The sequence below is a fragment of the Triturus cristatus genome, chromosome 6, assembly GCF_964204655.1.
Source record: "Triturus cristatus chromosome 6, aTriCri1.1, whole genome shotgun sequence".
NCBI lineage: Eukaryota > Metazoa > Chordata > Amphibia > Caudata > Salamandridae > Triturus > Triturus cristatus.
Window position 1 is genome coordinate 791,583,053 of NC_140589.1, and position 12,565 is coordinate 791,595,617.

At 45.0% G+C, this 12,565-nt stretch overlaps 1 protein-coding gene across 3 annotated transcripts in view; it reads right to left on the minus strand.

Moving 5' to 3' along the window:
• TUBE1 (tubulin epsilon 1) overlaps positions 1-12,565 on the minus strand; it is a 129,318-nt gene that overhangs the window by 11,044 nt on the left and 105,709 nt on the right. For all 3 annotated transcript variants that reach the window (XM_085611377.1, XM_085611376.1, XM_085611378.1), the window contains 2 exons: positions 10,151-10,323; positions 9,480-9,620 (listed from right to left, as the gene is read on the minus strand). In XM_085611377.1, coding sequence (XP_085467503.1) covers positions 9,480-9,620; positions 10,151-10,323 — 314 coding nt within the window. The remainder of the gene's footprint in view (positions 1-9,479; positions 9,621-10,150; positions 10,324-12,565) is intronic.

The window sequence follows — 12,565 nt, forward strand, 5'->3', positions numbered from 1 at the left end:
AAAAACTATTTGGAAAAGAATTTGTCTACCAACGAAAAGGTAGCGGAGCTCCAGATCAGCATTCAAACGCAGAGAAAGAAAGAAAATGACAGCCAAGCACAAGGGTGATGTGTATATGCAGCTCCGCTTCATCACTTCTGGGGCTGAACAAGGCCAACACGGAGCCCCATGACGCCACCTAGCAGCGCGCAGGTGCACTGCTATAAAAACTTCCAGATCTGGTCTGGCGCCTGGGAAATATTCTATAGGTAAGGAATCAGTATCCGACAGATACATAGTATTTATCAATTGTCCAAAACATTACATACCTAGAGCCATCACCCGAGCTATAGCTTGTGTTGATTTTTCATTCATACTCGACAATGCATCAATTCATAAGGCAAAAACTAATGAATACAAAAATAGGCATGAAGGAAAAGGAAAGGTATGCATCAGTGAAAGAGACCTATAAGTGACTTAGGAGAAAGGTTTTTTGTATTCCACACAGAATATGGGGTTACCCATATCTGATGATTCTGAAGGCATCTTCTAAAATGCGGTTTTGTGCACACTGGCATATTTGAAATCGGATAAAATTAAATGTTCTACAATTCTGCATTCCCTCACTTCTCCTGATAAAAACTGTAGCCCAAATGTGTGAGTGGGATTATTTCACGGGACAGGAAAAGAACCATGCACACACAAATGCAACATCAAGATGTTTTTATGCCAATTACATTGATTCTTGGGCCCCTAACGGCCTGTCCATTGAAGTGTACAAGCCCACGGCCTCAAAAATAACCCCCTATTTGCTGGGAATGTTAAAGGAAAGCTGCAATTCGGGCTCTCTACCCAGAGATCAAGCATTGGCCAAAATAGAGGTCATACACAAAGAGGGCAAACCACCAGTGGATTGCGCCTCATACAGGCCAATCTCGTTGTTAAAAGCCGAAGTCAAAATGCTTGCAAAGGTACTGGCGTCCCGGCTGATTCAGGTGCTTAAGACGTTTATTCATCTGGATCAATCTGGCATTATTCCAGAGCAGAACACCACTATCAACCTGTGACGACTGCTTGGTGTCTTGGGTTGAGCTGCAAAGTTTCATGAGGATGCCCGTGTGCTTTCGCTCAATGCTAGAATGGCATTTGATACGGTTGAATGGCCATTCATGATTGTGGTGCTGGCCAAGATGGGCTTCAGCCCCACGCTTCTACACCGATCCCCTAGCCCCAGTGACGGTCTACGGATGTACGTCTCGAGTATTCCTGCTCCGGTGTGGCACCAGAGAAGGCGCCCGCTTCCCCCCCTTAATTTTTGCCCTTATTTTAGAGCCACTGGCGATCTGGATCAAGCAAGACCCCTTGGTTCGAGGGTTGCAATGGACCAATGACTGGAAAGCTAAAATGCCACTGTCCGCAGATGACATTCTGCTCTAAGTCTCAGAACCAATCCTTACGCTCAAAGAATTATGCAAATACTTACCCCGTTTCGCCGATACTCTGGTTATACCATCAACTGGAGCAAGTCCCTAATCTAAATCCTTCATGGGCACATGCCGCATGTTAGACTTGGCATCTTTTGGTGTGGTTCCGCTGAGTTTTTGCTTTCTGACCTCCCGGTTTTGCTGGCGTAGTGTTTCTGCGCATTTTTCTCACTGCCGATCAGTGGTAAAGTGCAAGTGCTCCTGTGGTAAATTGTGTTATGGATTGGTGTTTCCATGATTGGATATTTACTTGTTAGTCCCTAGTAAAGTGCACTGAGTGTGCCAGGGCCTGTAAATCAAATGCTACTAGTGGGCCTGCAGCACTGGTTGTGCCACCCACGTGAGTAGCCCTGAAAAGGTAACTCAGACCTGCCATTGCAGAGTCTACGCCCAGTTTGTAACTGCCATGTCGACTTGGCCAGTGCACACACTTTCCACTCCCTAACCTTCCCTTTTCTTATATGTCAGCCACCCCTAAGGTAGGCCCAAGGTACCCGTGTGGGAAGGGTGCAGTGTATGTGAAAGGTAGGACATGCCCTGGAGTGTGTGGCATGTCCTGATAGTGAATTACGGCCAATTTAGTTTTTCACTACTGCAAGGCAATCTGTTCCTCATAGGACAGAACGGGGAGTTTGTTTATAACATCTTTCTTATAAACCTAACTGGCTCGGGGAATTAGGTAGGAACATAAAGTTTAGTATGCCTGAACTCAGAATCTAATGATGCACCTTTTAAAGAAGGTGATTTTTACATTCTGGGTTTGAAAATACCACTTTTAGAAAGTAGATATTTTCTTGCTCAGACATCCCGTGTGCCTCTGCTGGAATGTGGATTGCCTGTCTGGGTTTTGGACGACAGAAGGCTGGGGAGCAGGAGTGGCTCCAGATAGTCTAGGTGGGTCAGGAAAGGACTGAATAGATCTGGGCTGCAATTAGGGGAAGGGGGAGGAGATTTCCTTGCAGCTCAAAGGGCCTGGTCTGCCTCTGACAAGGCCATATCCACCTCCTGCAAGGAAATCACACCAGAGAAGGCAGAACTGGTTCAGGCTGGGCACAGACACTCTCTTCCTAAGAGATCAAAGGATTTTGGGATATAAATATTGGGGCCCAGACCCCTGAACTTAACAACTCTTTTAGACCAAAAAGACTGTCGAGAAGAAGAGCCGGAGAAGCTGTGAGGAGGAACTACCACTTTGCTGTGTGCTTTGATGTGTTGGCCTGCAGTGGCTGCTTCTGTCTTGGGCAGTGAAAGGACTGGACTGAACTTTCTGCAATCCACGGGCTTTAGGTAGAGCTTTCCCCCTGTTCAAGAAGTCTCAGGAACCGCCAAGACTTCAAGCTCTTCTACCCTCAGCACTGGGGACTGTGTGTTTTGTCCTGCAACAGAAGAATAGCAACCCGACGACGTCTACAACGGCACTGCCGACTCTGTGTCCTGAAGGCACCACAGAGGGCACCGCGTCAACGCTGCACAGCGACCCTGGTCTCCCCGATGACGCCTGCTGATGCCGCCACCAAGCCGCTGCTCGCACCACGACCTGTGGGCACCGCACTCCGCACCGCCTCGCTTCACAATGATACCTTGGTATCCCTGACTAGGCCACTCCATGCCGAAATCTACGCCGCTGCTTGCACCGTGGTTCGAGGGCACCGCTCGTAAAGTTACACGACGCTCCGCCCTCATCCCGCACCGCAGCCTTGGCCTACCAATACCAGCGCCATCGACTCCAGTTCGTCAGCCGACGACACCGCTGCTTGCACCGTGACCTGCCAGCACCGCGACAAGCACCTCACTCACTGCGCGCTGCGACTCTGGTCTCACCGATGATGCCATCTGATGCCGCCACGAGCCCCTGCTCGCACAGCAACCTGAGGGCAGCGCACACGCCACACAGTTGCACTTCGCATTGCAGCTCCTGACACCTGCCGATGCCAGCGCTCCCAACTCCAACATAGAGGAGATTGATCGGCAACTCGTGTGACTTCGAGGGCCCCGACGACTCCTGCACCGACCTCCGGAACTGACGCCTGCGGACACAGTGCTTTCGGGAGCTCAACAAGAGGTTGCCAACGCCCTGCAAAGGTACTGTTTGCGGGTCTTTCCGACACCGTAGCTGGCTCTGCGACACCGCGGTCAGCCAGAAGTGTTTGGATTGGTTTGCTTACGATGCCGTGATTGCCCCGGACGGAGCTATCGACATCTAGGAACTGTTTTTCAAGCATATTTTGATAACTAAAGATTTTAAAGTATTGTATTGTGGATTTGTTATAATTTTTGGGCTTGTCTTAAGAGTGTAAAAATATTGGATATTTTTCTAAATTGGTGTGGTGCCCTTTTGTAGTGCTTACACTGTATTACTGTTGGTTATGTGCAAATTTAGGCTTGTAGAGTTTTATAGCATACTGGAACAGAAACCTCTGAGCACCTTTATTAATGTGGAACAAGGTTACCAACAGTTCTGCGCTTGGATCACCGATGCCCTGGACTCTCTCATACCTCTACGGTGGTCGAAAGGCCGGACAAAAACACCTAGTCCTTGGTATAATGAGTCACTCGCAGAACTGAAAAAAGCTTGCCGAAAAACAGAGAGGGAATGGAGAAGATCCTATGACCCTGCTCTGAAAACTCGGTACTTTACTGAGCTGAAGTTCTACCATAGAGCTATTTGCAGAACACGAGCCGCATTTTACGCTCAAGAATTTGCTACCAGCCCCAACCCATCAAAACTGATCTTTAAGGTACTGAAGGACCTTATGAAAAACAGATCCACCTCAGAGGTGATTTGCACAGACTCCCATTGTGATAAGCTGGCCTCCTTTTTTGTGGAGAAAGTGAAAAAAATCTATCAAGGTTTTGACACACTCCACCAGAACCGAGAGGTTATTGTCCCCGATACGATGGGATATGAGACCCTTGCTATGCTACCTGAACTGACTATTGAGACCTTTGACAGGCTTAGCCTCAGGGTCAAGTCAGAATCTCCCTCGGACCCGTTAAAGCCAGCCTTTATCAACACACTTTCCCCACTGTGCCGTGACCCCATATTGAATCTTATCAATATGTCATTGTCCAACGGAACGGTACCCACGGCATGGAAACAGGCAGTGGTTACTCCTATACTAAAAAAAGCCAACTCTGACCCCCGGTTGCCAGAAAATTATCGACCCATATCCCTGTTGCCTTGGATTGCCAAAGTAACAGAAGCCCACGTCAACTCTGTTCTGTCTGAGCATCTGGCTCGCAACCAGATATTGGATCCCAGTCAGAACGGCTTCCGGTCGGGACACAGTACCGAGGCGGCATTACTCTACATCACGGAACATCTTCGCCAGGTACTGGACTCAGGTCGTACTGCAGCGCTTTTACTATTAGATCTAAGCGCTGCCTTCGATACTGTGTCCCACCATATACTGATCCAACGCTTACAGGAGGCGGGAGTGACTGATCTCGCTCTCAAGTGGTTTCGGTCTTTTTTATTGGATCGATCCTTTAAAGTGGCTATACCACCTGGCCAATCTGCCACTTATCCCCTGGAGCTGGGGGTACCACAGGGATCCTCGTTGAGCCCTACTATGTTCAACCTCTATGTGAAACCGCTGGCTGGTGTCGTCAAACAGTGGGGTCTTACGATGGCCTCATATGCGGACGACACACAGCTAGTGGTGACACTTAGTGGAGACCCTGAGGTGGAGGCCCCCAGATTCCGAGCGGGTCTGATGGCAGTAGCAAGCTGGCTTCGTACCAACTGCCTTCAGTTGAATGCCACCAAAACAGAGGTGTTGGTACTAGGGAAGCACGCTGAGCTATGGGGTAACCAGTGGTGGCCATCAGAGTTGGGTGTCACTCCCATTCCAGCTTCTGGAGTGAGAAATTTAGGCATCTGGTTGGACTCTGCGCTCACCTTCAGGGACCACACCAAGAAGGTGGCTGCCACGTGCTATGGCATTCTGCGGGGAATAGGGCCGGTTTTAAAGTACTTTGATCCCCCTACCAGACAGCTTGTGGTCCAGGCCTCTATACTATCTCGGCTGGACTACGGCAGTTCACTGCTGTTAGGGGTGAATCAAGCGGAGGCCTCTAGGCTCCAAAGGGTACAAAATGCCGCGGCACGGGCCATAGTGGGCCTCCCTAGACATTGCTCAGTGTCTGGTACCATCACGGCCTTACATTGGCTCCCGGTCAGACAGCGAATCCAGTTCAAAGCGCTGTGCCTGACCTTTAAAATTTTGAAATCTTCTTCGCCGCCGGCACTTGCCAACCTACTCACGCCCTATATTCCTTTGAGATCCTTGAGATCGGAGGGGCTTCATCTGGCTGTCTGTCCACGCTTTAAATTGAGCAGTATGGGTGGCCGCTCCTTTAGGGTGCTCGCGGCAGGTTTATGGAACTCGCTTCCGGTACACATCCGAGCTCTTGAAGACCTGCTCGCCTTCAGGCAGGCGATTAAAACTTTCCTGTTTCCCGTGTTTGTTTAATTTCCTTTTCTTTTATTGTGTGTTATGTTATAGTGTCTGTCAAAGCGCCAGGACGCCCCTTTGCTGGGGCAGCTGTGCGCTATAAAAATATTAATAACATAACATAACATAACATAACATAACATAACAAATGCTTTACACACTGCCTCTAAGATAAGCCTGACTGCCCGTGCCAAGCTACCAAGGGGGTGAGCTGGGGTTATTTTAGGAGTGTAACTCCCTTATCCTGACTAGTGTGGTGGTTTCTGCCTGGCTTTGGCACATGCCCTAGCCTACCAAAAATCCAATTTCTAACACAGCGACTGCCCCATGATTGTAAGGCTCATGTTGTCACAGGATGGGTTTCGCTACCTAGGGATTTACGTCACCACTGACCCGGATATATTCTACAACAATAATCTATTGCCATCGGTCGATATCCAGCATTGGAGGGCCCTACATCTGTTGTTACTCGGTAGAGCTGCGTTTCTTAAGATGATGGCACTGGCCTGTTTTTTTAAAACTCTACACAATACACCCTACCCAGTCCCTGTGACTTACTTCAGGGCAATAGAGACTGAAACCTGTTCTCTACTCTGGGATTGTGGCCCTGCATGTATTGCCATTAAACAGCAGACGAGAGGCTGGTACGACGGTGGGATTGCCCTGCTCGATATACAAAAATACTATTGGGTAGCGCAACTAACCACCAGGACACAGCCCAACTGGCCTCCTTGGAGACACAGCCGGGTTTCGATAAATGGAACCTTATTGGTCTCTCCAGGGTGAGGGACCTCTGGGCACAGGGAGGGAGATCCCTTTCGCTGAACTGCAAAGCGAGTACCACCTAGCACCCACTAAAACCTAATGCTATTTGCAAATGTGGCCTGAACTACAGAAGGCTCTGCCTAAGGGAGAGGTGCTCCCCGAGTCTTTGCCACTAGAGGACAGATTGTTAAATGCCCAGATGCCCTGCAAGGCAATCTCCCTTACATGTCAAAAATAGATCAACAACTCACCTGATACCCCAACACAGTTACGTGCATAATGGGAATGTGATCTCGAGGATGATGAGTGACCCGAGACCTTGGCATCCCCAAGAGAAGTGACTATCAGGTCAAGGTTCTGCCTAGTGCAGTTAAAAAAACTCTACCTAGAGCCTATTATGCATGCACTTCTGTGGTAAACATGGGCAGAGTAGCAACCGCACTGTGTTACAAGCAATGCGGCCATATACGAATATTCTTTCACATTATATGGAGCTTCCCAGCAATACGCATTATTGGGAGTCTGTGGTTACTTGTCTAAATACCGTCTGTGGGAGCATCATAGGTGCCTCTTGAATGTCTGGGATGCAAATGACCCACATGTAACAAATTTGGAAGACCCTGGGACGTATGGTGGCCAAGCGCAATATTGCGCATTTATGGGGGGTGGATCAGGCACCACAACTGAGAGATTAGAAGTGTGACATGGATTGGTGGACGCTAGCAGATAAAGTTGATTATGAGGGCTGTGGAATGACTATCAAGGACGTCCTTGTGCCTTCAATGCAAGTACCGGTCCTCATATCGTATTTGCTACTCACTCCGATTCAAACGTTGCTTTTGGAAATGTGGAAGGAGGGAGGGATTACGGAAGCTGTCATTGGGAAACTGATTTTGCTTGACTGTGTCACTGTGCTGCAGTGTATTTTGTTTATTGTGATTTTAATTTGACTTGTTCTATCTGCGATAAAAATATATTTTTTAAATTACATTGATTCTTGGGATTGGGTAGCTGTGGTATTTGGGCCTGGGTTTGGTCAGAAGTGAATGTAACCTACCAACCCCAGAAATGTTTGAAAGCTAGACACCTGGAATTGCCCATGGCTTACAAGGATCCCACCACTTTTTCTTACACAGAATATCATGCAAATGTCAACTTTGGGCTAATATCACTGATTTGCCTCACATTTCTGGGAGGAACCGTTCTGAATCCATGACGATTGACAAATGTTCTATCACAATTGGTCCCACAATTCTCCAGATAAAAAAACAATACCCGACTTGTCTGTGTGAGCCTACTGCCCCCGAAATGCCCAGAAACACACTGATGAAACCTACAAAATTCTGCTTTGAACTTAAATCAACTTTTGGGATGAGGGTAGCTTCAGTATTCGGGCCAGAGGACAAACAGTCGTGAGGGATGCCTACTGATCGCAGACATTTCTGAAAACTAGATACCAACGGAGTCCAAGGTGAAGTGTTCGATTAAGATCCCATTACATTTTCTTACACAGAATACTTTGTAAATGTTATAATTATACCTAAAACATCCAAATTCTTAGTGTGCATTGGGGGGGAGGGGAGATGGGGGGGGGGGTAGAGGTGGCTGCAATATTTTGGTTTGTGAACAGCCAAGTAAAATGCTTTTCTTTCCTGGTTCTAACCAGGTTTCCTTCATCCACTGTCTATCCTATCCTTGCCAGTTTCACTCCTCTCACCATCTGTTTATAACCTGGGTGTTATCGTTGACTCTTCTCATACATTCTCAGCTCACATGTTTTTGTACATTTTCTTTCCACATTCTCAGAAGTAGAATGACTTGACTGTGTCAGCCAAGGATGTCAAGTACCCTGATCACCTTTCATTCTATGGTGAAAGAGTGTCTAGTTTCGACGTCTTTCCATTCTTTCTTGAGTCATGTTCTCTATGCTTTTGGACCCTAAAATTGTTACTATTTTATGCTTTTGTACCCGTTTGCTGGCCTACATTAAACATGTTAGTTAATGTGTTTTGTAAAGAAACCTAACTGAATTCACTTTTAGTAGGTTTATTGAATATGACAAAATGATGTATATGGAAGTCTATTATGCATCTTAGAAACTGACGAATTAAAGTGTTTACTGTTGACACACTTCTAAAACCTGGAGAAGGCTGCTACGTATACTTAATTTCACAGAAGTGAGAAAATAAACTTATATTTTTATATATACACAAATATGCTTATATATACACATACCGATACATGTAATGAAAATATAATCTCTGCACGGTAATACTATCAGTTTACAGATATTCTCTCCAATTACAATATTGGTACTATTTAATGATGTTTACTTTCGGGCTTGGCTTTGGTTTCAATGATACCATCAATTTCAGTTAAGAAGACATTCCTGTAGTTCCATAGTTGTACATAAGATGTGCTACTATAATGCAGCTAAGTGTTACTCGTTTTGTTAAGCCTGTGAGGATGAAAGTCTCTGTTGACTAGTGAGTGTTCGAGCCAGGATCTCTCAGATTGCACAGATGGATCTCCGAGTTATTTTAAGTGACATTAGTGGCACCTCAGTATTTAAAATGTGGCACTTCTGACCACAGTAAATCACATTTTGCAAAGTTTATAATTATTATACTTCAGACACCAATAGTTGCCAAATGAAATAGATGATGGGCAATTTAAACCTTTGACCGGGATTGAATTTTAAAACCATTTTCATTGGAATGTGACACTGCAGGATGTCACATTTCAATTTATCATTGCCTATACGTATAAGGAAGAGAAAGGCTCTATGGCTTACCTTCGAGTTGGTATATTTACATCTGACAGTGTATAAAGAGGAGTCAGGCTTGAGGTGAGGTAATGAAGGTGGGGGAAAGGAACCAAGTTCAAGCTGATTTCATTGAGATCCATATTAAGGGATCCTTCAAATCTTGCAGAGCTAAAAGATTGGAAGATCACAAATTGATGAGTTTTCATGACAAGCCACACTCCAAATTAAGCTTATAACTTACAAAAGGTGTACTGTAATAACCTAGTGATCTGCCAAAAGGGGCGAGATCTGTTACATTCCATAATCCCCACTACCTCTTAGAAACAATGAAACTGAGAAGAATGAATTTTCATCAGGAATGCTTTCCATGAGAAGTGCTGTAACTGAAAACAATAGGCAGTAAGTAATGTACTTTCTAAATAAAATACCAGGGTCGTAAAGACCCTTCAGACAACTGTGCCTTGAAGAAACATCAAGTTTTAACGAAAACTGTGAAAACTGAGGACACTTAATAAAGGCAAATAAAAATAAGAAACTGCTAAAATATGAAGCGAGCTAGGCTAAAGGAAAGAGGTGCATTATTAGCCTCAGATGTGACATCAAAACAGAAAAAGAACATCTGGGTCTATCAACTTGCTCCCCTATGTCATTGTGTAGTGTTTTATACGTTGTGCATATAAAAACAAACAGCCACTTACCTCGTGAGGTTAAGCAACAAGTTGGCCACAATATTGTTCATAGCATCAAATGGTTTCTCTGTCTCTTTAATGGCTCCTTTACTGGAGGTGACAGGGCTGTTCTGCTTGACGGTTGAGCCTAGCTTTCCAGATCTGGCCATCTGATCAATCTTGTTAACAATATCATTTAAGGACTGTGAAAGGAGAACAGTATGTGCTTTAAAAGATTTATAAATAGAGTATCACTTGGAACAATGCCAACAGGTAATTCCAGTGTATGACTGCTCGTTGAGGAAGCATGTGGCTACTTATTTGGAGGATGCTTTCTAAAAACTCACACAATTTTTGTCCACACAGCTGTGCACTGTCTCTCCGATGACAATAGAATCAGGTTACAAAGTAAATAAAGTGAAATCTGTATACTTAGTACGACCTATGCGGTAATTAATTAACTATTACGTGTAACTAAACAACCATTGGAAAAGCCAATAGGCCTGGCTTTCAGCTGTTAATACAATGATTATGAAAGAGATTCAGACTATTTGTACTGTGTCTCACTTGTGTACAATCTGCCTCGTTCTGTGTTTCCTATAGTATGTGTCCAATCTATGTTGTGTTCTCAGACGTTGTGGGGATGTATGGCACCAGTACCAGATGCTTAGGGAATAAAAATTGCAGCCTAGCAACCTTAAGGAATACACAATAGGACACAGGCGTAAGTAAAAGATAGAGAGAAAAGTTGCACATAGGTAAACCACAAATCGGCTGTGCACGTTTGTGCATGCCTGTGTTTGTAGGCTTTCGAACATTTCAACAATTATTTTTTTTCAATGTGTTTAAGGTCTCTAGTTTTTAAACATTCAAATCACTGGCTTAACATGGCAGGGTGCATTACGGTCAGGATTTTGACAGGAGAGGAGCAATGGTCTGACCAACCCAATGAGAGCGTTTGAGTTGTGTATGTTACCTTTACTTATGAAAATTAGGTTCAGGATAGAGTTGCCACTAAGCGTGTGGAAAGAGCAAAGCTGCAGGAGATTGCCGTCTGATAGGCAGGATTTGAGGGTGGGTGTGTGAGCGCATTTTTGTTTTTTCCAGTGGGGATCAAATTCTTCATGGAAAATGGGATCACAATATCAACAAAATAATCAACAGACATCTTTTTGGAAGGTGGGTGGTTTGAGATGTTCAACTCAAGTGGGTTAGGTATTGTATTTGTTATCTCTACAGTGAGGCACTGTAATGAAAATAGGTTTACTTAGTTAATCATTTTGCATTTAACTGACTAATTTTGATAAAGGCAAACCACATGCATTTTTTTCTGTTCAATGGTGGTGGAGGACATTGTGTCCTACCAGTAAAATAAAGGGATAGAGGATGAGCACAACCAGATTTTTATGATGGCGGTGGAGCCCAGGTCACAGTCTTTGATGAGGGCAGACATGGAAATCAGATTACAGACCGGAAGCCTGCAGTTCAGAAGCGCAGCTCTGATGTGATGTATACGATACAGGTCACTGGGCTCAGAGGAAGCGACTCATCTGAGGTTGGCTTGGCAGATTGACCTTTAATCGTGTTAATGGTTTCCAACTCTAGAGATTGTGGTAAGAGGAACTGTTGTGGTACCTGAGACCACAGAGTATTCAGGTATGAAGGGTCAGTTAGATGCAATGTGCAAAGGGGAGTGCTTGGAAGTACTGAGGCTGACGAGTGTGTCAGATGATCCAGAGTAAATGTTTCAAGTAACATGTAAAGGAAAAGGAATGGAAAGGAAGCAGAAGTGGCCTCAAGATTTATCCTCTGGTCAGTAATAAGTGACTTAAGTATGAGGCAAGTATTTGCTTGTCTCGTTGGACTGGACATGGAGGTTGATTGATGGAGGCTGTATCGAGCGGTGATGGTAGCTACAGGAGGGCTGTGGATTTGGTAGTTAGCAGTACTTTGCTCTGTGACACTGTAGGTGCAGTTTGTTCCTGATGTGGTCCAGAATACCTTAATTTATGCTGACATTATGTGTCTGGTTTCACTCCCGGAGGTGTGTGGGTAATAAACAAAAGATCAGTAGTGTGAAGGAATATTGTTAATGTGGCATAGTAGGTAAAGGGCATATTATCAATGCATTGTATCAATGCATGGTATCAATGCTAATACCCGTAGCTATGGTAAAAGTTTTAAGGATGTTCATGGTATCAAACCATGGGATCAAGATATGGAGGCTGATATACAAGGAGTTCATCACGACCATTCAATTTAACAATTGTGATGTGTAGCAGAACTAGATAGTAAGTTTATTCCCATTTTAATTGTTCTTTGAGCCCATGAACAAAAACTATAGGTAGTGGTCCAGGAGCACTTGTCCTTAATATTAAAAAGAGTAGGTCAGTTTTAACAGAGCGAAGTTTGAGACAAATGTATTTTCCACTGACTAAGGTTTCT